General features: G+C 42.3%; 1 protein-coding gene and 1 non-coding gene across 4 annotated transcripts in view; both read left to right on the top strand.

Annotated features, from left to right (window-relative positions):
• grid1b (glutamate receptor, ionotropic, delta 1b) overlaps nt 1–24,956 on the top strand; it is a 380,520-nt gene that overhangs the window by 212,845 nt on the left and 142,719 nt on the right. For all 3 annotated transcript variants that reach the window (XM_058406709.1, XM_058406710.1, XM_058406711.1), the window contains exon 4: nt 6,839–7,044. In XM_058406709.1, coding sequence (XP_058262692.1) covers nt 6,839–7,044 — 206 coding nt within the window. The remainder of the gene's footprint in view (nt 1–6,838; nt 7,045–24,956) is intronic.
• trnal-caa (transfer RNA leucine (anticodon CAA)) lies at nt 11,792–11,873 on the top strand. The gene has a single exon. It is a non-coding gene; the product is annotated as a tRNA-Leu (tRNA).

The raw sequence follows: 24,956 nt of genomic DNA, 5'->3' as shown, positions 1-24,956 counted from the left end.
AATCTGACAAACATCTCGGTTTCATCCCCTGGTGGGATAACTAGTCATCTGCTGTGCAGTGTTTTTATTGTTCACTCTTTTCATCAGAATTCTGCCATCACGTTCAGTTACAATCCGAGTGTGTATGTTTGATGTGTTGTTTTGGTTTTTCGTTGTTCACTCATTACAGCTAGTTGTATTGCTGAGGATCTTGAGGGTTGACATTCAGCTGAGCGATGTGTGTGTGTATGTGCATATACTGATAAGGCATAACATTATGACCACCTGCCTAGTATTGTGTTGGTCCCCCTTTTGCTGCCAAAACAGCCCTGACCCGCCCTGCACTGTGTATTCTGACACCTTTCTATCAGAACCAGCATTAAGTTCTTCAGCAATTTGAGCAACAGTAGCTCGTCTGTTGGATCGGATCACACGGGCCAGCCTTCGCTCCCCACATGCATCAGTGTGCCTTGGCCGCCCATGACCCTGTCTCCGGTTCACCACTGTTCCTTCCTTGGACCACTTTTGATAGATACTGACCACTGCAGACCAGGAACACCCCACAAGAGCTGCAGTTTTGGAGATGCTCTGATCCAGTCGTCTAGCCATCACAATTTGGTCCTTTTGGTCAAACTCGCTCAAATCCTTACGCTTGTCCATTTTTCCTGCTTCTAACACATCAAATTTGAGGACAAAATGTTCACTTGCTCCCTAATATATCCCACCCACTAACAGGTGCCATGATGAGGAGATCATCAGTGTCGTCACTGCTCATAATATTATGGCTGATTGGTGTATGGGTGTGTATATATATATATATATATATATATATACGTATATGTTGATCTGTAACACAGAATTACTATTCTTCTTCTTATTATTAATTAAACCTTAATGGCGCATATCTCAGCTCCACCTGATGCCTTATAAACCTTTCTGGGAAGTTCAGTGAAAGCTCAGACAGACAGTGCAGCTCTATCAGTGTGTGTATTTGTGCGTTTCAAACACGTTAGCCTTCTCATTCTCAGTAATGTATTCATGTTCGGTTACATCCCCAGCATGTGCGCTCATTTATAATCTATGGAGATGACGAGAGAAAAAGCTTCCAGCATTCGAGGCCACAGCATCCCTGAGGGAGCAGCACACTCCTCCTCCTCCTCCTCCTCCTCCTCCCTCTTCTTTCACCCGTCCCCTCCACTCCTTTTTCCCTGCTTTGGCCCGCAGCCCTGTTCTTTCACCAGCACAGAGTTTAGCATGCTGCGTGGCTGCCAGGAGATCCACAGCATTCTGCCCCTGGCAAGGAACGACAGGAAGCGTCCTCCTCATCAGTGTGCTTTTCATCTCAACTCCTCTAGAAAGTTGAAGATCTGAATGGAGGAGAGGCAGTTAGCAGGAGGAGGAGGTGTATCTGGCATCCTTTTACTTACACTCCTCTCTCACACTTGCACTCCTCTCACACACAAGAACACCCTTCCTCTCTCACACACTCCTCTCTCACACACACACCCTCCTCTCACACGCTCCTCATTTACACTCCTCTCAGACTCCTCTTACACACACACTCCTCACTCACACACTCCTCTCACACACACACTCCTCTCTCTCACACATGCTCCTCTCTCACACACACACACTCCACTCTCACTCCTTAAAGACTCTTCTCTCTCACACACACTCCTCTCACACACACACCCTCCTCTCACATGTTCCTCAGTCACACTCCTCTCTCAGACACTTCCATCACAGACACCTCTCACACACTTCTCTCTCACAAACTCCTCTCTCACACACACTCTCCTCTCTCTCTCTCACACACACTCCTCTCTCACTCCTTTCAGACTCCTCTCTCACACACACTCCTCTTACACACTCCTCTCTCACATACACACACTCCTCTCACAAACTCCTCTCACACACACTCCTCTTAGACACACTCCTCTGTCAGAATTCTGGTCACTAGTGAGGTTAAAAAAAGAGTAAACAAAACTGTGTGCTGAAGTGGAGCTATAAAGAAAAGCACTTTTACTGAGCAACCTATCATACAATTCAGAGGAGAATACAGAGTCATGAAGTCATCAGGGCTGGAAATGGGAACATCACTATGACTGTCCTTCATCATGAGTCCGAAATGTCCTTCATCACATCTTCTGTAATTCCACTGTTCCAGGAAATCTAGCTGGACATTTTATTTGTTCTAGTGAAGCTCATTAGATGACCGTTGGGTGAAGGATTAAAATTAAATCAAAATCACTGTGAAGTGCTTTCACACTCCAGATATTATCACACACACACACTTCTCAGTACTTCTAGTCATTTAAATCCCTGGCCTTCAAACAGTTATCCTCCAGGATTGCAGGCTGTGAGTAATAATTAGAAAGATTTTTATTAATAGATTATTTAAAAAATACTTAATACCAAAAACCTTTGAAATTAGGTTTTTCTGTGGATGGATGGATTGTGTGGATGGATGGATTGTGTGCATGGATGGATGGATGGAATGATTGTGCGGATAGATGGATTGTGTGGATTGTGTAGATTTTGTGGATGGATGGATGGATGGATTGTGTGGAATGGGTGGATTGGATGGATTCTGTGGATTGTGTGGATGGGTGGATCGTGTGGATGGATGGATGGATGGATGGATGGGTGAGTGGGTGGGTGGATTATGTACATGGATGGATGGATGGATTGTGTGGATTGTGTGGATGGGTGGATTGTGTGGATTTTGTGGATGGATGGATTGTGTTGATTGTGTCAATTGTGTGGATGGGTGAATTGTGTTGACTGTGTCAATTGTGTGGATGGGTGGATTGTGTGGGTGGATGGATGGATTGTGTGGATTGTGTAGATGGGTGGATTGTGTGGATGGATGGACTGTGTAGATGTGTGAATGGATGGATGGATGGATGCATGGATGGATGGATTGTGTGGATTGTGTAGATGGGTGGATTGTGTGGATGGATGGACTGTGTAGATGTGTGAATGGATGGATGGATGGATGCATGGATGGATGGATTGTGTGGATTGTGTAGATGGGTGGATTGTGTGGGTGGATGGATGGATTGTGTGGATTGTGTAGATGGGTGGATTGTGTGGATGGATGGACTGTGTAGATGTGTGAATGGATGGATGGATGGATGCATGGATGGATGGATTGTGTGAATGGATGGATTGTGTGGGTGGATGGACTGTGTAGATGTGTGAATGGATGGATGGATGGATGGATGCATGGATGGATGGATTGTGTGGATTGATGGATGGATGGATGGATGGTGTAGATGGATGGATTGTGTGGATTCTGTGGATGGGTGGATTGTGTGCATGGGTGGATTGTGTGGGTGTGTCAATGGATGGATAGATGGATGGATAGATGGATGGATGGATTGTGTGGATGGAGGGATGGATTGTGTGATTTGTGTGGATGGATGGATTGTGTGGATTGTGTAGATAGGTGGATTGTGTGGATGGATGGATGGATGGATGGATTGTGTGGATGGAGGGATGGAGGGATGGATTGTGTGGTTTGTGTGGATGGATGGATTGTATGGATTGTGTCGATGGATGGATTGTGTGGATGAATGAGTTCTGGTCAGGGACTAACCCTCCAGGAGCATGCTCTCATACTCTCAGCTGTCTGTACTCTCTTTCCTTTTATGGAGTTTTGTGGGCGTCGCTACATGCAAATGTGTCAGGAACAGCTGAGGAGAGTGTACTTTCACTTTATTGTAATTAATACACACATCTTATGAAGAAAATCAGCGTTCTCACTCACCTTTTTCTTTCAAATTTTTCTTTCTTCAGTTTGCCTTACACAAACATTTACACACAAGTTTAGTAAAAGAGTGAAAAATGAGGCACCTTGTTGGAAAAGACCCTGGCTGATTTGCCTTTAACAGCACATCCACTGAGGGTTTACACATTTAAGGTGACTTTCTGACTATACTGAGAATTGAGCAAAAAGCCTTGGGCTAAGGTATGATTTATATGTAAATATAATATATACGATATGTAAATATAACACACACTCTCTCTCTCACACACACACTCACAGAAATATTAATAATGCAGATGGCTGTAGGGACTGTGAGCAGTAGATTCTGCATGTGGGTGACGCTGGGAATAAGAAGGAGCAGGACAGGGAGGATGGAAGGACAGATGGGTGGATAGATGGATGATTAGACAAGTGCATGGATGGATAGATGGATGGATAGATGAATAGATGAGTGTATGGATGGATTGATGGGTGGATGGATTGACGGATGGATGAGTGGATGGATGGATGGATGGATAGATGGATGGATGGATGGATGGATGAAAAAATAGATGGATAGATGAGTGGAGGGATGGCTTGATGAGTGAATAGATGAATGGATAGATGAGAGGATGGATGGATAGATGAGTGAATGGATGCATTGGTAGATGGATAGATAAGAGGATAGATGTATAGATGAGTGGATGGATGGATTGATAGTTTGGTAGATGAGTGGATGGATGGATGGATGGATGGATGGATGGATGGATACATGGATAGATGAGAGGATGGATGGAGTGATAGATGGATAGATGAGTGAATAGACAAGTGGACTGGTGGATAGATGAGAAGTTGGACGGATAGATGAGTGGATGGAGGGATTGACGAATGAATAGATGAGTGGATGGATTGACAGTTGGATAGATGAGAGGATGGATGAATTGATAGATGGATAGATGAGAGGATGGATAAATAGATGAGTGGATGGATGAATTGATAGTTGGATAGATGAGAGGATGGATGAATAGATGAGTGGCTGGATGGATAGATAGTTGGATAGATGAGAAGATGGATAAATTGATAGATGGATAGATGAGAGGATGGATGAATTGATAGTTGGATAGATGAGAGGATGGATGAATAGATGAGTGGCTGGATGGATAGATAGTTGGATAGATGAGAGGATGGATAAATTGATAGATGGATAGATGAGAGGATGGATGAATTGATAGTTGGATAGATGAGAGGATGGATGAATAGATGAGTGGCTGGATGGATAGATAGTTGGATAGATGAGAGGATGGATAAATTGATAGGTGGATAGATGAGAGGATGGATGAATTGATAGTTGGATAGATGAGAGGATGGATAAATTGATAGATGGATAGATGAGAGGATGGATGAATTGATAGTTGGATAGATGAGAGGATGGATGAATAGATGAGTGGCTGGATGGATTGATAGTTGGATAGATGAGAGGATGGATGAATTGATAGATGGATAGAAGAAAGAATGGATGGATAGATGAGCGGATGGATGGATTGACAGATGGATAGTGTGTGTATGTGCACGTGTTTGTGTGTGTGTGTACGTGTGTGTGTTTGTGTGTGTGTGTGTGTTTGTACACACAGAAGAGGAGGGAGAAGCCAGGAACAGAAGCTGTGAAGTGAAGAATCAGCGCTTTACTTTCCCACACTAATCCCTTCCTTCCCCCGACTGCAGTCTCCAGCTGGATTGATACGGTTTGATGGGATTTGCTCCTCCATTCCTCTTTGATTATCTCTTGTTATGATCTCTTCCCCTAAGTACCGCAGTTGTGTTTGACTGGGCCCAGGCCAGCTGCTGCTAAAACCAATGAGCTGAATGCTGAACGCTTCTCCTGCTGCTATGGGGCTGAGATTAACACGACTAAACACTCATCACAAGCCAGCATCTCCTCTTATAAATAAAAATAAAGAAATAAACAAACAAACAAACAAATCAATCAATCAACCAAAAAGGAAATAAGTAAATAAATGAATACAGGTTGGCCTGATGTTTCCTCTTTCTGGTGCATGGAGCAGCAGGTCATCAGCATACTAACAGAGATGTTTGCATAATTTTACATAATCCACATTTAGTATTCAACGTGTCCATTTTAATGTGTTTTAGGGATTTAATCCATGCAAATCCCAGACTCGTGTCTAAACAGCATAATGCATGCACACATATTAATTATGTTCTATACAAATGATAAGATCATTATCTGTTAAAAGCTTGTTGGCTTTAGTATCATAAGGAAATAAAGCTCATATGCTCCGCTTATCATTACCAATATATCAAAAAACATTATTCATTAAACCTGCGCAAGGGAAGGAGTCTCCAGTGTTAATGTTCAGAACAGAGGGTTATTTTTTTTTTTAATAAAACCTCATCAAGTCTTTAATTCCTTTTACACTACAGCGCTTTTCAATTACTGACAAAACCAGGCGCTTGAGACTCAATCAGTGTATTCTTTCAGAAAACTATATCAGTGACCATAATCCGTTTATTATCAGACGAGCGTCCGGCAATACACGTCCCTGTGAGTGAGCTGTTACTATAGAAACCATAATGTAAACCTGTCAAAGCTGCTGTTATAAAAATGAATTAACACCTGACAACCAATCACAATTTAATCAGCACGTGAAGAACTTTCTTCTATCACACACACACACACACACACACACAGCAGTTGGTCTCACAGGATTCTTTTTTCACTGGAGAGGAACAATCTAATATCTCCTTTTTGGAAATTTTTTTACCCCAGACAGAGGTGACACTAAATAGAAGTGGAGGTAGAGAAGTAGTGGATTCGGCAGACAGCAACACCTTTTTCTTACAAGATGTCTGTCATGGCTAATAGACAGGAGCAGAGCCCGGGAAGCAGTAATTGAAGAGCCCTTAAACCTCTCACTGTGTGTGCTTTCAACTAGAAATACATCACTCCTGATTATAATTCACTCACTTCTGGAGTTTTGTGAGAAAATTGTACCTTGGCGAGGAGCTAGTGCTGTTAGAAGTCATGGCTTGTTGGGAAACAATTTAGATTTTCATTAACAAACACTTCTGTGCTTGTGCTTCTGACAGATATCCGCGGACTGCAGGGTTTTTTGGACCAGACGGCGAGGCAAGGTCTGGACGTGGCTCTGCAGAGGGTGGACAGGAACATCAGCAGTGTCTTCTCCAATCTGTTCAGCAGCATGCGTACGGAGGAGCTGAACCGCTACAGGGACACGCTGAGGAGAGCCATTCTGCTGCTGAGTCCTCGTGGAGCACAGGTCTTCATCCATCAGGTGTGTGGACTCGGCCCTGTGTGTGTCTCTGTGATCATTACACTGAATTAACCACATGGCTACACACACACACACACACTGGAACATCCTGTGCATGATTATCTGTATTCACTTCTGGTATGTTTGCACATAAACGGTTTGCAAAATTTAGGGTGTAGATTTAGATACCAGAGGTAACAGAAGTGAGACAGGTGAGACAGGTATGAGAGTTTAGAGTGGTGAGACAGTTATAGAGGTGAGAGAGATGAAGCAGGTATGACAGTTTAGAGTGGTGAGAGAAGTGAGACAGTTTAGAGAGGTGAGGCAGGTATGACAGTTTAGAGTGGTGAGAGAAGTGAGACAGCTTAGAGAGGTGAGACAGGTATGATAGTTTAATGTGGTGAGAGAGTTTAGAGTGGTGAGAGAAGTGAGACAGTTTAGAGAGGTGAGGCAGGTATGACAGTTTAGAGTGGTGAGAGAAGTGAGACAGCTTAGAGAGGTGAGACAGGTATGATAGTTTAATGTGGTGAGAGAGTTTAGAGTGGTGAGAGAGGTTAGACAGGTGAGACTGTTTAGAGAGTTTAGCCAATTAAGACAGGCGAGAGAGAGGAGATAGGTGAGAGACGGTGAGACAGTTTAGAGTGGCGATAGAAGCGGTGAGACGGTTGATAGAGGTGAGACAGTTTAGTGTGTGATAGAGGTGAGAGAGGTGAGACAGTTTAGTGTGGTGAGACAGTTGATATAGGTGAGAGAGGAGAGACAGTTGATAGAGTTGAGGCAGTTTAGTGTGGTGATAGAGGTGAGACAGTTGATAGAGGTGAGACAGTTTAATGTGGTGAGCGAGTTGACAGAGGTGAGACAGTTGATAGAGGTGAGAGAGGTGAAACAGTTTAAAGTGGTGATAGAAGTGAGACAGTTTACAGGGGTGAGACAGGTGAGAGAAGTGAGACAGCTGAGAGAGATAAGAGAGGTGACTGACTTTAAAGTAATCCCATCTTTTTTTAGCTGAAGGATGGTGAGACTGCTCTGGATCCAGTGTTGATGAGTGTAGAATGTTTACAGGATGAAGAGAATGTAAATAATTTGGTGGGATGAACAACAGTCCAGCGTTTATGATTACAGCAGCAGCTCCTAAAGAACCCAGGTGAGATTAAAGCCTGAAGGCGAGCCTGCTGATTTATTAATCTTCGTGAGAGACCCTGTAGACCTTTAAAGCCAGCATCTCTCCATGGGTTTACCTGCTTTTCTATTCTCCTCTGAGCTGAGGTCAGGGCTTCTCAGCACCGCACGTCACTTTACACCTCACAGGGCTCTTAACACGTGGTGTTTGAATGACGTCCTGAGATGTTCTGTTCTGAGATCAGCCGGAGACGTCCTGCCCGTGGCTCTGCGCCAGCTTATCCTGACAGAATGAAAAAGTGCTGCTCTCATGCATATGGAAATGACTCGGCTTTGGCTGATGCTATTTTTGGAGCGGATTGTTTTAGAAATGAAACACTTTGCCGCTTGCTGGAGTCGCTTCTGTTAGTCGTGTGTAAATGAGAACAATGATTGCTTTAGTTTGCTCTTCCTCATCACACAGCACACTTCCAGTTACACAACAGATTCCTGAGATGGACAAAAAATAAATTGGGAGAGTCAAAGCTATATTGCTGCCCAGTTCTGTGGTTCAGGTGGCCATCTAAAAAGTGCTAGCTAACAAATGAACGCATGGTGAGATAGTTATCAGGCTGAGAGCTAATAGACATGAGTGAGCTGATGAGCTGTGTTTTGTGGAGTTGTGTCCTCTCATCATACATACTTTTCAGATATTATTCAGGTCTCCGGATGTGTTTAAGTATGAGGTGACATTGCTCTCGGTTTTGTCAGAGAAATTGACGTGTGCTATAACAATCTGACAAATAACACTGAAGCACTGTCAGATCCACAGCTCTGGAGCTACTGATCATCCTGATCTCCTGTGTCTGTAGATTTTCAGGGTCTAAGCAGTTTATTTTTTTTCTCTCTCTGTCTCTTCGGAGAAGTCGTGTGGGAGGTGTTGGTTCAGTTGGTCATGTGGGTGTGCTATGCTTTGGCCTTTAGAAAAAAAGAAAACCAAACAAACAGAACCCCCCTCCCTACGCTGAGCTCCGTGTGTCTGCTGCCAGCCGTGACAGGACAGGCTGTCCTCCTGATGAGGTCTGAGACTTGGAAGGAGATGTCTCAGCGGGTTTGCTATTAATGTGCCACCATATTTCACTGCCTGCTGACATCCCCGTCCCTCTGAAGCCCACTTCCCCTGGCCACGAGGAGCTGGAAGCATTTTAGGATATTAAGCACAGGTTTCTGCAACTCTACCAGATTAGCTAGCAGTCCGTGTGTGCTTTGTGTTCCCACTATTATTATGTTATGTACCAGAAAAGGATGCTGTGGAATATTATTTAGCTGTTTTCACATGCTTGTCTGAGTGATGGCAGATATCAAACACACACTCTTTCATTTCATTTCTTTATTATTTGAAGTATCCATTGTTCATCAAGGGATACTACAGTTCATCCATATAAGTCGACATCTGGAGTATTCACCTCAAACTTCTATCTACTCAGAGCTACAAACATTCCTCCACTTCAAAAGGTCCTGATTAGTGACTTTTTAGTGGAGTGTTTAAATGGAGTGGAGTAAAATGGAGTGTTTAAAATACTGTACAGGTTAAATATCATTTCAAAAAAATCAAAATAATTCCTGTATGTTTCTACAAGTTCTAAAAATGTGGATGGTTCTGTATATACATAATAAAATGATCACGTGATCAGCACTGTACACATGACCTGCTGAGAAGAGATTGATGCCTTATGTATCTGCTGCTTCCAGGATCGTGATTCTGCTGAGTGTGAAGAAGTGATTCGACTCTGCATGAAGTGAGCGAACATGAGCTGTGAGATGCTCACTGAGCCAAAGCACAGAAACGTAGCACTACAGAACAGTTTGCTTGGTGTGTTCTGGATGTCTGGATGATGCTACAGTAGGTAGTGATGTTGGAGGTCATGGTGCTACAGTAGGTGGTGATGTAGGAGGTCATGGTGTTATAGTAGGTGGTGATGTTGGAGGTCATGGTGTTACAGTAGGTGGTGATGTTGGAGGTCATGGTGCTACAGTAGGTGGTGATGTAGGAGGTCATGGTGCTACAGTAGGTGGTGATGTTGGAGGTCATGGTGCTACAGTAGGTGGTGATGTAGGAGGTCATGGTGTTACAGTAGGTAGTGATGTTGGAGGTCATGGTGTTACAGTAGGTAGTGATGTTGGAGGTCATGGTGTTACAGTAGGTGGTGATGTTGGAGGTCATGGTGCTACAGTAGGTGGTGATGTAGGAGGTCATGGTGCTACAGTAGGTGGTGATGTTGGAGGTCATGGTGTTACAGTAGTTAGTGATGTAGGAGGTCATGGTGCTACAGTAGGTGGTGATGTTGGAGGTCATGGTGCTACAGTAGGTGGTGATGTTGGAGGTCATGGTGTTATAGTAGGTGGTGATGTAGGAGGTCATGGTGCTACAGTAGGTAATGATGGAGGTTATGGTGCTAAAGTAGGTAGTGATGTTGGAGGTCATGGTGTTACAGTAGGTAGTGATGTTGGAGGTCATGGTGTTACAGTAGGTAGTGATGTAGGAGGTCATGGTGTTACAGTAGGTAGTGATGTTGGAGGTCATGGTGTTACAGTAGGTAGTGATGTTGGAGGTCATGGTGCTACAGTAGGTGGTGATGTTGGAGGTCATGTTGTTACAGTACGTAGTGATGGAGGTCATGGTGCTACAGTAGGTGGTGATTTTGGAGGTCATGGTGCTACAGTAGGTGGTGATGTTGGAGGTCATGTTGTTACAGTATGTAGTGATTTTGGAGGTCATGGTGCTACAGTAGGTGGTGATGTTGGAGGTCATGTTGTTACAGTAGGTGGTGATTTTGGAGGTCATGGTGCTACAGTAGGTAGTGATGTTGGAGGTCATGTTGTTACAGTACGTAGTGATGTTGGAGGTCATGTTGTTACAGTAGGTAGTGATGTTAGAGGTCATGTTGTTACAGTAGGTAGTGATGTTGGAGGTCATGGTGCTACAGTAGGTGGTGATTTTGGAGGTCATGGTGTTACAGTAGGTATTGATGTTGGAGGTCATGTTGTTACAGTAGGTAGTGATGTTGGAGGTCATGGTGCTACAGTAGGTGGTGATTTTGGAGGTCATGGTGTTACAGTAGGTATTGATGTTGGAGGTCATGTTGTTACAGTACATAGTGATGTTGGAAGTCATGGTGTTATAGTAGGTGGTGATGTTGGAGGTCATGGTGTTACAGTAGGTAGTGATGTTGGAGGTCATGGTGTTACAGTAGGTAGTGATGGAGGTTATGGTGCTAAAGTAGGTAGTGATGTTGGAGGTCATGGTGTTACAGTAGGTAGTGATGTTGGAGGTCATGGTGTTACAGTAGGTAGTGATGGAGGTTATGGTGCTAAAGTAGGTAGTGATGTTGGAGGTCATGGTGTTACAGTAGGTAGTGATGTTGGAGGTCATGGTGTTACAGTAGGTAGTGATGGAGGTTATGGTGCTAAAGTAGGTAGTGATGTTGGAGGTCATGGTGTTACAGTAGGTAGTGATGTTGGAGGTCATGGTGTTACAGTAGGTAGTGATGTTGGAGGTTATGGTGTTACAGTAGGTAGTGATGATGGAGGTGATGGTGTTACAGTAGGTGGTGATGATGGAGGTGATGGTGTTACAGTAGGTGGTGATGTTGGCTATCATAGTGTTACAGCTGTGGTGGCTGAGTGGTTAAGGCATTAGACCCAAAATCCAATGGGGTTTCTCTGCGCAGGTTCAAACCCTGCTCGCAGTGTGATATGAAGTTCTTAAAATGCCACTGGGGATAAAGTCTTTTGTAAATTTTCCTTTGGGATGAATAAAGTATCTATCTATCTATCTATCTATCTATCTATCTATCTATCTATCTATCTATCTATCTACAGTAAGTAGTGATGATGGAGGACATGGTGCTATGGTAGGTAGTGAGGTTGGGCTACTGTTTCACAGCTCTGGAGTCCCCAGCTTGGTTCTTCTCTACATGGAGTTCCACATATTCTTTGGGTTTTCTTCCAGAAAACACAGTTGCATTGTACATGCTGTTGATCTGATTGAAAACCTTCAGCTCCCAGCCCTTCTGTGTTAGATTAAGGATAAGAAAATCTCTGTGATAATATAACACAGAGCTCTGCCAGTTACAATTACATCTTCTCAAGGCTCACAGAATGATGTGATACTGAATGAACGTCCCTCCTAAAGTGCCAGAGAAACACAGGTGGTATATTAGCCTCATGTCCCACTGGGTCTTCCACTTCACCAGAGATTGGGTCTAATCTTTTTTTGGCTACTCTCTTGAGGCTCCAATTTATGGTCCTGCTGTGTTGAGCATGAGAGGCAGAGAGGGAGTGTTTCTCTCTCAGGTTTCTCTCTAACATGTGGAACTGGATAACGACGCACTTCACAGTCACGCCTGAGTCCGCGAGCACGGAGCTTACTCCTTCAAGGAGTACCGTTGTTTTTCCTCCTCCCACTGAGAGATCTGAAAAGGGAGCAAGCAGGTGGACACGGATGCACGAATGACTCACGTAGCAGACGGATGGCATGATTTGTGGCACATCTGCGAGCCTCTTCATCGTCCCCTGGTGAGAACGTTAAAGAGCAGGAGGTAGATTGAGAAGAAGGAGACGGGGAACAGACAGAACCCTGGATATCATGTCTGGCATGCGTGGGCACCCTTTCAGTCAGGATGTCATCGTCACTATCTCAATCTCTCAATCTGTATCTCTCTCTCTATCACACACAAATCACATGAGGATCAGGCTACAGCGTGGATTAGAGGATCAGGACGAGTGGCATTAGAAATGTAAAAACGTGTCACTCAGAGCTTGTGGTTTCGTCTGCAGGGTGAACGCCCGATCCTCGCTCACCAACTCTCACCTCGCTCAACGCTCCTCTGAAGATTTCATCAGCATTTCAGAAAAGATTTCTCAGGATGTTTTCACAAGGTTGTCTTTTATTTAGACCCCCATCATTGACGATTACACTTCCCTGCAGTACACTCGTTTATTTTCATCCTCCGGCTGTTGAACGGGTTTCAGGCTTTTAATAAGCTCCTATTGAAATATTAATAAGCGCCGCTGCTTGGGCTCAAAGCAAGACGCAAACTTTCAGGGCATCTTTGGTGTATCTTTGAAGTTCATACGTATCTCCAGAGCAGAGTTCATTTTAAAGCTCTTTTTCCTCCTTTCACTGTTTTTGTTTAGCTGTGGTGACAGGAGTCATTTTTTCCGTCTCCTCGTCCTTCTCTTGCCAGCCCTGACCATTGAGAGAGACTTTACGTGAATACTCCTCCACAAATCACTTAAAAATACTTTCCACAGCAGGACTAAGTGTCAACAAACCTGCCAGAGCCGTCTGGGTGTTATTCAAAAGCCATAAATAAATATATAAATATATTGGATTAGGGACTGAATAACAATAGTCTTGTTTGAAAAATGTGAGCGATCATAAATGTCTAACTTCCTGAACTGTGAATAAATCAAAATCCAAAACCTTTACAGAGCGCTGAAAAAAAAAAACAAACAAACAAACCCTCATTCGTTTTTGTTGCTAAACTCTGAAGCTCTAAGTGTTTTTTTCCTACTGGGACAAGACGGAATTTAAAGTAACTCTCAACACCAAATAATTCCTAAATTATTAACCAATATGCGAGACATTATCTTTCATGGTGCAGGCATCATCACAGACTTTTCAGTAGTTCTCAGGCCGTACACTGTTTTCTATCTTCAATAATAAATTGCTTGTCCTTAAACATGGGCAGAAGAAGCAGAGGAACACGGCTACACTTTCACTGAAAACTGTTTGACAACTTGTTTATATGAAGCTAATGATGCTACAGATATCACTTTCTAGCACTTTCTAGCATAAACAATTGAGAAATACACAAACTGTGGATCAGTTGTGGAGAGAGAGAGAGAGAGAGAGAGAGAGGGGGAGAGAGAGAGAGGGGGGGGGGGATTGGCAGTCAGACAGTTGTACAGTGTCAGAAACAGCATGGTGGATATTGTGGCATTGGGTTAGGTTTAAATTAGGATTATGTCAGGATTATGTCAGGATTAGGTTAGGATTAAATTGGGATTAGGTTAGGTTTAGATGAGGATTAGGTTAGGATTAGTTTAGGATTACATTAGGTTTAGACTGGGATTAGGTTAGATTTTCGTTAGAATTAGGTGTAGGTTAGAATTAGGTTTAAGGTACGATTAAGTAAGGTTTAGATTGGGATTAGATTAGTTTGGGATTATATTAGGTTTAGATTAGGATTAGGTTATGATTAGGTTAGGATTAGGTTTGGTTTAGTTTAGGATTACATTAGAATTAGGTTTAAGGTAGGATTAAGTAAGGTTTAAATGGGGATTATATTAGTTTGGGATTATATTAGGTTTAGATTAGGATTAGATTAGGTTTAGATTATGATTAGTTTAGAATTAGATTAGGTTTAGGTTAGGATAATATAAAGTTTAGATTGGGATTAGATTAGGATTAGGTTGGTGAAATGTATCCATGCTTTCAGGCTGATGGTATCAGAGGGTTTTTCCAAGACGGCTGCACGTTTTCTTTTCCTAACTCCATGTGATGTTTATCTTCACATTTTCATGAGGCAAATCTATTGCAGTGACATTTTTTGATTGTAAAGATTATTAGAGATTAGGAAAAATCTCTCTCTCTTCTCTCTCTTGTATCTTTCTCTCGTCATGCTTGTCGCTTTTAGCTCTCTCTCTCTCCTGTCTCTCTGTCATCTCTCAGGTTTCTCTCTCTCTTTCTCTTGTCTCTTTCTCTCTCTCTCAGCTCTCTCTTTCTCCTGTCTCTCTCTCTCAGTTCTCTCTCTCTTTCTCTCATCTCTTTCTCAGTGCTCTCTCTCATCTCCCTCTCTCTCTCTCGTCTCTCTCTCTCAGCTCTCTCTCTTTCGTCTCTCTCTCGGCTCCGTGCTCGCTGCTGATCCATCAGGCTGTCGGACGTGTTGGCGTGTCTGCAATTTTGCAGTAAATATTTGAACACTGGGGAGGCCCATTTATCTCTATTTACAGTCACTGATTCAGCCGTCCTCCAGAACAGAGAATGCTTCTTCTCTTTCTACGCCTTTCTCTTTTCCTCCAAAACCCTAATCTTAGTCACATCGCAGACGGAGACACAGGGTATCTTTTCATCTGGTCCCTCACTGTGTGCTTGTGTGCATGTGTGTGTGCATGTGTGTGTGTGTAGCAATGCTGCTCTCTCTAGAGGAGACGGACGAGAAGATAATCGGATATCAGGCCACTGCAGAGAAGATGGATGGAATGACACTCTGTGGAAAATTTTCTCCTGAGAGGGAAGCACAAACAGAAAGTTGCTGTCTAAATACTCCTCAAGTGTGTGTGTGTGTGTGTGTGTGCGTGTGTGTGTTTGTTTAGTAAACAGCAGTATAAGTAAGGTTTGAGGCTGTTTCACCTCTTGTTCTTTAACTGTTTTTTTTCCGGGTTTTCCGTATGCAGCGTCTCCTCAGAATCGTGGCTGAACCCGGTGAAGTTTGAGAATGTGTCACTCTTACAGAAACGACTGTAAAAATTCCACCTGCTGTCTGCGGTTTGATGACTTCTTTCCTATCAACTCTAAGGCATCTCTCAGTGAAATTCTGAGATTGTCTTTAAAAAACTGAAGCATGAATTTAAGACTAAGAAGTCAAGAGCTCCCAAATCTCCCATTTTACTGGAAGGAGTCCATAGTGTCTGGGCTTTGTAACAAGCATTAAAGAGAGTCAAGAGAGAGAGAGAGAGAGAGAGACGAGAGAGAGCTGAAAGAGAGAGGAGAGAAAGAGACGAGAGAAAGCTGAGAGAGGGAGAGAGAGACGAGAGAGAAAGCTGAGTGAGAGACAAGAGAGAGAGCTGAGAGAGTGTGAGAGACGAGATAAAGAGATAGAAGAGAAAGAGCTGAGAGAGAGAGGGAGAGAGAAAGCTGAGTGAGAGACGAAAAAGAGAGCTGAGTGAGAGACGTAAACAAGAGCTTAGAGAGAGAGAGGGAGAGCTGAGAGAAAGATGAGAAAGAGGGCTGAGTGAGAGATGAGAGAGAGAGCTGAGACAGAGCTGAGAGAAAGATGAGAAAGAGAGAGAGAGACAGAGAGACAGAGTGCTGATGGTACGAGGGGTTGATGATATTCAGTGATAATCTGATGGTCAGGTTGCAGGTGAACAGAAGTCACTGAAGGTAAAATCACTGGAACAGCATCAACACAGTTGACTGCTGTCATGTTTTTTATATTTGCTTTTTTTATATTTACTCTGGAGTCTGAACAGCAGGAAAGCACAACCAGTTGAAAAAGAGATCGATGAAGAGAGCCACTTCACTACGGGTTTAAAAGCTGGAGACGTTTCATCACGCAGAATAATCAAGAGTCTGCAGGAATCTTTCCAGTTTTCCAAAAGCAGTCGTTTCCAATGATTTCACTCGTTTCTGACGCCTTCTCCTTAGATGGAAACAGCAGGAGTGAAATATAAGAGCAGTTAATAATGTTCTGTACATGTGAGAGCTTCTGATAAACAAAACCAAACACTACTTGTACACTGATTTAGTCTTCATATCTTCAGAGAAGAATCGAAGGCAAAGTACATTCAGCACAGATTTCCCTGCCTTCAGAAACTCAGCTAACATCAGTAGCCAGACAGGAAGTGACCCACTTTAGACAGAAAGTGCAGGAAGGCTTTACTGGGAACATTTTGACTTTACTTTTCTGGGGACCACTTAAGCAGTTTAAAAATCAATCAGTCAATAAATAAATAAATTTCAACAATTTTATCTAATTTTGTTGTGACATTTAATGGAAAATTTTATTTTCATTTATTTATTTATTTATTTTTTATTAACATTTTTAAAAGCCATACCCGACCTTGTTAAATGATGGTGAAGCTCTCCATCTGGGCTTCATTTCCTCTCCTTCTATAACTCAGTGTTATTTATGAACGAATAATGAAACAGTGTGAGATTTTCTGTCTTCATTTGATGTGGATTATTTATAGACCCAGTGTGAGAGTCAACACATCTTCAGAACAGATCAGAAGTCTTTCCGTCGGAGCAGAAGTCTGTAATTGGACAGCAGAGCGTATATCCTGTGGCCTTCCTGTTATTGATAGAGTCAGAACCTGTAACACACTTGCGCTCGTCTCCCTGCTCTGTGTTTTATGGACTTGAACGCGTGTGATTAGCATAGCGCCGGTCCACTCTCTACTCCCCTGCTGCCGGTTTTGTCCTCATTCGAAATGAGCTGATTCGCTCCTTCTCTCCTTTACCTGGGCCTCAGGTGCTGACGGGCCGCTGGCTCCGATTGCCTGCCGTTGCATCATGCAGTTTCCAAACAGGAGAGTGTTAGTGATCTCAGGTGTTCAGAACGGCCAGCTTTATTTAGATGTAAGTGAGAGAGAGAAGACTTACAGGGAAGAGTTACAGAGTTTATATCCGGCACATCTCCACTGCACTGACTCTATCAGCTCACTTTATAATGGATAAATTTTACTAACTGTTTATTATTCACTTTAAACTAGCTCTTTAAGTAATACATCATCATCATCATCATCTACATATATCATCTGTATGTAATGCCTACAGGTTTAAAACAACATTTTTAAAGCCAGCGTTGAAGTCCCAGTGTTATTTATTATATATAAAGTGTCTTTGACAGCGAGACAGCAGAGCTTTAAGTCCTGTAGGTCTCCAGGGTCAGTATTCATGAAAATTCTTAGTGCAAAGACTTGCTCTTAGTGACAAAATTCTTAGAAATGTGAGTGTTTCCCCTTTTAAAAGAGAAGAGAAGATCCTGGTAAAGATAAAATTTATTCACAAAGCATCTTTACCCTTAAAAGAGCTCTGAAGGTCAAAAAGTGTTAGGGGTAGGAAGGAGGATTTTAAGAGTTTCTTGAGCAGGGGAGAAAATGAGAGAGAAGAAATGTGTTCCAGACAATATTTAATAATGACAGTGAGTTAATAAGACGACGCAACAGATTAGATCGTGTAGAAATTAGTTTTGTGACCAATCATGTTAGATATTTGGTAACATCTCCGACACAGTGCAGAACCCCTAAGGCGCTGCACTGTGTCTGAGATGTTAGCGCATCTCTAATATGATTGGTCTCAAACATTATCACAACATGATATATTCAAATTTCTTAACCTAGTGACATAGTGAGGGCTTATAATAGACCCACAGTCTTTTAAAAGAATGCATCATACCTAGCAACAGGGTCAGCCCCACCTCCTCTCTATTATAAAAGTTTTCCTTGCTCAGAGTTGCTAAGATTGGGCCTGAATCACTCGCGATACCTAGCTAGAAGTTTTTAAGCTAAATTAGGAGCTTTATGAATACAGGCCTAGATTTATACTCTGTTGTGTTTTAGGATTCTTGCGAATGTGTACACTGTACAATATGAAAGGATTTCGGGAAGGATTTGATGCTTTTGGGTCTGGATCTTTATTTGTCTTGGATTTAACCATGCTGGTCTGAACTGCAGCTTTATGAGACGTTAGAATACCTACATCAAGCTTTATTACAATACACACATCATCTGTTCTATCAGTAATCACAATAAGTTGCTCTGACACCGGAACAGGGTGAGAAATGAAAAAGAAAAGCTAACAGATAATCTTCAGTAAACTGATTAGCGTGTATTATTTTTAACAGTAAGCTCACATGATCACGCGTGTGCGTCTTAACATCACTAACATCATCCAAACACTAGATTATTGATATAATGAACAATGCAAATTTACACAAGTTAAATTAGTCTGCTTTGCGTAAATAAATAAATGTATGTTTAACTCTACACACGCTGTGGATAAAGTGCGTTTAGCAGATTCTCCAGCTGCTCTCTAGACAGCCTGAGCACATGATATTAAACACTAAACAGCAACAGCTACATCACTACAAAAATATTATGTCTATTAATCTTTCTCTCTTTACTCAGCACATTGCAGCCTCGCTAAATCACCAGCGTAAGCTAACATTCATTATTAGCATGATTATTAGCAGGCTTACCTCATAGCTGTATAAACAGTAATCTTACTCTGAAGCTTATCACAGGGAAAACGTTTTTTTTTCCCTTCCCCTCAACATATTCTGTCATTCTGGCCAGCTTTATAACTTACACGTGTCGAATCATCAATATTAATAAGCGATAAAATGTATTCTGATGAATATTAATGAGGAGTGAGTAGTTTCAGTGGAAGCACAGTGGGTTGGAGATGCAGGAAGTGGCACTCTACAGCACAGGCTTGATTTTCAGAGCGAAGAAATGTCTTCATGTGTTTAATAAAACTTTAGCAGTAATGAGAAATAACCTTTAACCTTTTCGCTTCCTGTTTAATATGAAGTGCAAAGCGAATGTAACAACACCTTCCTGCGTGAATTATTCCTCTTATATCTCAGCAACTTTACTCACTGAAGCATGACATGTTATACCTCTGACTGTTCATCGTTAATGCAGTGGAACGTCTTTGGAAACGAGTCACTTCCTGTAGTCGATTCTGTTATAGCAGCAGCTTCTCTTTATTTTCTCTTTAAGTTAATAAAAATGACAATGAAGACTGAGGATCCATAAACAGGTTTTGATAATCACAGGCAGAATAATCCAGAAACGTAATCCAAAAAAAATCATGGTCAAAAACAGGCAAAATGACGCTAACAAACAGGAAGACAAATCCAAATTGAACTGAGGGCATGAAGCCTTTATTATTGCCACACATAAATTACAGCACAATGGAATTCTTTTCTTTGCAGGAAGTTGGGGTCATAACACAGGGGCAGCTAGGATACAGCACCCCTGGAGCAGACAGGGTTAAGGGCCTTGCTCAATTGCTCAGCAGCAGAGCTTGGTAGTGCCAGGGCTTGAACCCCGATCCTCCAAGCAACAACCCAGAGCCTTAACCACTTGAACCACCACTGCCCTATTGCAATACAGAGAAACAAAGCAATGGTCATACATTATGGCAGGGGTTGGTGCAGGTTTTCCTTCCAACTGAGCAGAGGCCACAGCAGAGTCTACTGAAAGCCAAGATCTGTTGATTAGCCAGTTGGAATCAGGTGTAGCTTCTGCTTGGTTGGAATGAAAACCTGCACCCACACCGGCCCTTTCTGGATAAGATTGGACACCCCTGCATTATGGTCATACAACACTGACATTACTTTACGCCATGGTTCCTCAAATCTTGCCCTGGAGGGCCAATCCACTGCAGAGTTTAGCTCCAACCCTGATCAAACTCCTCTACCTGTGATTTTCTAATGATCCTAGAGGCACTGATTAGCATGCTCAGGTGTGTTTGATTAAGGACAGAGCTAAACCCTGCAGGAAAGTGGATCTCGTGGGCCAGATTTGAGGATCCCTGCTTTACACCGTACATTGGCATGCACGCTGTTTAAATGTCTCACAAACCCGGAAGTAACCTTAACCTGGAAACTGTCATAAAGGTTCCCTCTGGTGGTTTGGGGGGGTATTGCAGGTCACAATGTTACACTTCTCTATCCTGAAGATTCAGCTTTACCTCTGGCACTGGAGACTCCTTCTATACATGTTCGCTAAATCTACAACTCCACCGTGTCGTGTAATTACACACGATTTAATCCGTTTATATGGCACCTCTGCCTTACATGTACATGTCTCTAAATGAGCTATTACTACAGAAACCACAACATACATCTGCTTTAAGCATTCGGTGCTGATCATCTTGGAAAATTTCGAAAATCTTTTTTTTCCTGCCCTTCCAGAGTTAACCTTTAAAGGATGATTAGCGTTATCTTCGACGTGATGAAATGACAGCAATGAGGCACTTCCACTCGACGTGTTTCTTTATATATAACACCACATCATCTCCAAGCCAACTGGAACAGAGGAATGTGCGAAAAATGTCATGTTGTCTAAATGATACCTCCTAAGACTAATTATGATAATAACACATAGTTGCTGAATTCTTCTTCTGACGCTCGACTATGTTTTCGGCTCACATCTCCCAGGCTGTTTCAGCAAACGCAGACGGAATCAGTGATGACCTTCTGCATCGTATTTCCCATCATTACCTCACTATGTGTTAAAACTCATCCTAAACCTTCACACTGATCTCTACACAACGTCTCATGGCAACCATCAGCTTCTTCCATCATCTCTGGAATTAACAGCAAAATGAACGCCGGCACGTGTGGGAAGACGAGGCACAACAACCTCCTGTCTAAAACTTATTTCATCCAGAAGCTGAGGTTTTTATTTTGCTGTCATTTACACCAGTCAGTGCCTGGAGTTAGCATGAAGTGCGAAGAGTACAGGAAGCGATTAATCCTTCAATCATTTTATGTACCCTTTCATGTGTTTTTTATTTTGTGCAGCCTTGTTGATGCAAGAGGGCAGTTACTGCGTGGTGAAATGAGCACAATGAGACAAAATCAGAGAAGTGTTTTGACGGATTTTTCCTAGAGATGAGCTTTGAACGACTGATAAATGCAGAGAACCGTAACACACACACACACACACATACACACACACACAGATCCATCCAAGCTTAAAAACCCCACCCCACATCCCACTAGCAGCCTGATATCACTCTGTATCATCATGAGAAATCAATAAAAGCTAAAACAACTAAACTACTCTTTATGCATCACTTTTGCAGCATCATGATCTCCGATTGAAATGCCACAGTCTCTTCCTACAGCAAAACAGTGGCTGCTATCTAATTTAATTGTCTAATAAAACCCAATGTAGCTGCACATTAGCAGCAGCTGGCTGCCCTGTAAAGCACGATAGCATCAGGCAGCGGGCCGAGATACAGAAGTTTGAGATGTGATGGAGTGAAACTCCTCCAGCGCCCCGGTGATATTACTGCTAACGCTGCAGATACGACAGGATTAAGAGCGAGGAACTCTACACATCTGTGGACTTTAATTCTTGCTATTTCTTCACTGCATAATTAACTTCAGCAGATTTCAGATTTCAGCAGTGAAGTGCAGGGAAAAGTCATCAGCTGTATTGAAGTTGCATGGAAAACAATAAACATCTGTCAGCGATTTCTATTATCAGCTTCACAGGGTGTGAAAACGGTGTGTGGTTAAAGATCAGGGGTTAAAGAAGTGACTGAGGTGATTAACTCTGATATATTCATGATCAAGAATACAGTAAACAGCTAGGACGGCAGGAGAGAGATAACAAGGCTGGCAGCGTCAATGTCGTGATGAGAAAAACTACATGAACAGTAGGATTCCATGGTTTTTGGTCTCCATCTTGATTTAGTCTTGCTTTTTATTTTTAAACTGTCTCTGACTTTGGAGTCGGAATCAGAGCCGAATCGATTCTTTCGGTTCATTTGCGCTTTGCTTTGTTTTCTTCCTGCAATTTAATCGGTCCACATCTCCAGAGCTCACTTCACATTTTCTCACCTCTGTGCTTCACAGCTCAGTTTAGCAGCTAAAAAATGTGTTCTTCAACACATAACACACGGCATGTTTGGGTCATTACCTGCAGTTACCCGTCTGAAAGTATCCATTTGTTTGTTGCTGTAGAATGAAGACGTTTTGCTTTGAGATCAAAATATGAACATAAGTCAAGAGTATACGATTTCAAATGTTTAGGTGATCAAAAATACAGGGACGTGGGAGTGATAGGTTTTCAGGTGTGTCCTGTTAGACTGTTTAAACAGTTAATAGCGATGTACTCAGGGTCTGAGTTCCTGGGTTTCACTCTGAAGACTGCGTTTGTTGTTAAACAACGAAAAACCAACATGAAGACCAGAGAGCTGGCTATGGGAGAAAAGTAAAACATGTTGAAGCTGAGAAGAGAGACAAACACTGAGCATAGACAATACAACAATGAAGGTCTTGCATGTCTGCTTCTGGAACATTCTCAATAATCTTTACTGATGATGGAGCTCACCATGGTAGCAGCAGAATCAATTCAGACGTCTACAGAAACATTCTGTCTGAATTTACAGAGAAATGTGTCCAATCTAATCAAACATCATCATGGAGCAAGACAACGATCCCAAACACACACTGCAGCTGACTACGGGACTTCATCGGAGGGAAAGTGGAAGGTTTTAGACTGGACAAGTCAATCAGCAGACCTGAACACAACTGAGCAGCATTTCACCTCCTGATGAGGAGACAGAAGAGAGAAACGTCCTGAAACACAACAACTGAAAGAAGTCTTATTAAGAAAAATGATTGTGTTAATTACTTTAATACTGTCTGTGCCAAAACTTTTGCTCACCTAAAAACTGGGTGGTTTGATCCTAAAGGTGCCAGGTGCTAAGCTGTTTAAGACCTCTAGATTTACATCTCGGGAAATGGAAGCTGTAGTTATCGTCTGATTTATATTTCAATCTCAAACCCTTGTTAGTTAGTTAGTTAGTTAGTTAGTTAGTTAGTTAGTTAGTTAGTTAGTTAGTTGGATTAACATGTAGTTTCAGGAATGATGTAAATGTTTCGGTGACTTTCACACTTTCATATTTACGTAAGGAAAAACACAATACACATGCATTCATATAATCCATCCTGCTATAATCCTCCACTAGTATCAAGTATTAGATATAAAAACAGGAAGCCAGTGATTCAGGTACAGTTGGTACTGATGGTGTTAGACCCATGTGTCTTCACTTTCTGAGGCTGATGCAGTTAAAATGGTGTAAAAGAAGCTAACGCTGCCTACATGCTGCCTAATTGTGAGTCAGTTCACTATTACGTTTGGAATTGTGATGCCTTGTTGTGCTTCAGCAGCATTAATCACTGCTACCTCCTCCTCCTCCTCCGCCTCCTCCTCAGGGACACAGCAGTGAGGTCATGGATAATTAAGCATTTCCAATCAGGTTTTCCAGTTGGAATGGATTTAACATACAGAGCAAATTCTCCGCACGGAGATTCGAGAAGAAAAAAGAGATTCCCTTGAAGATATTTTCAGAATGTAAATCTCTGCCACTGATTACTGTACATGAACGTGAAAGAGTCCTGAGTGTTCTCCCTGAAGACGACGGAGAAGGAGGTGAAGAAAATATCCGTGTTTATTCTTTAAATGGTTAGCGACCCGTAAGCTTGTTTCCTGTCTCTTAGTGCTGCATTTTTCCCTCCTCCAGCCTATTCAACACTTTTACGCTGAGGTGTTATTATGTCTTTATCCGAGTGATAAAACCGAGCACACCATTTAGACTTCTTCCATTAAATGAACTGAATTCAGCCCCTTTGGGTGGAATAATTACGAGGTAAGAGCTAGCTGCTGTTATGTAGGCGGATAACCTCGTTTCTCATTGCTGATTGGTCAGAAGGCGTCGATTTATCTTCCCTGACAGGTTAAACAGACGTCATCGTTACGGTTTCCATAGTGACAGCTCATTCACATTGTGGACACTACGCATGTAATTTATATGAATACGTCTCATAACTTTGAATTATTTCGATTAGATTTAGATAGAAATTAGAGATCAGATGGTAGACATCAGACAAATCAATCACAAGATCCTAAATCCAGTTAGTGCCATGTTTTTGGGAGGGGGGGTGTATACTTATGCACAGAGCTGTAGTTGAGGCATGAAATCAGCAGCTGTCTGTTCACTCAGGGAAGCGAGGGATGTGAGAGTGGTTTTTATCACGCTGCGATGCTGCTACACTTTCACCAGAGTGGCCAAAAATGGAGTGAGTAAAAGAAAAAAAAATCATCTGATGTACAAAAAACCCATTTGCTTTTTGCTTTTTTACAAGAAATAAAATATGTGCTGCCAAGAAAACTCCATCACGGGATTTCAGAGCAGGTTGGACAAAAAAATAAATAAAATAAAATCCCGAGCTGACAGGCAGCACGAGGAAGAGGATTAGACTTCACCTTTTAAAAAGCGACAACAACATGACTGA

The sequence above is a fragment of the Hemibagrus wyckioides genome, linkage group LG13, assembly GCF_019097595.1.
Source record: "Hemibagrus wyckioides isolate EC202008001 linkage group LG13, SWU_Hwy_1.0, whole genome shotgun sequence".
Classification (NCBI taxonomy): domain Eukaryota; kingdom Metazoa; phylum Chordata; class Actinopteri; order Siluriformes; family Bagridae; genus Hemibagrus; species Hemibagrus wyckioides.
This window is presented reverse-complemented; position numbering and strand designations above follow the sequence as displayed.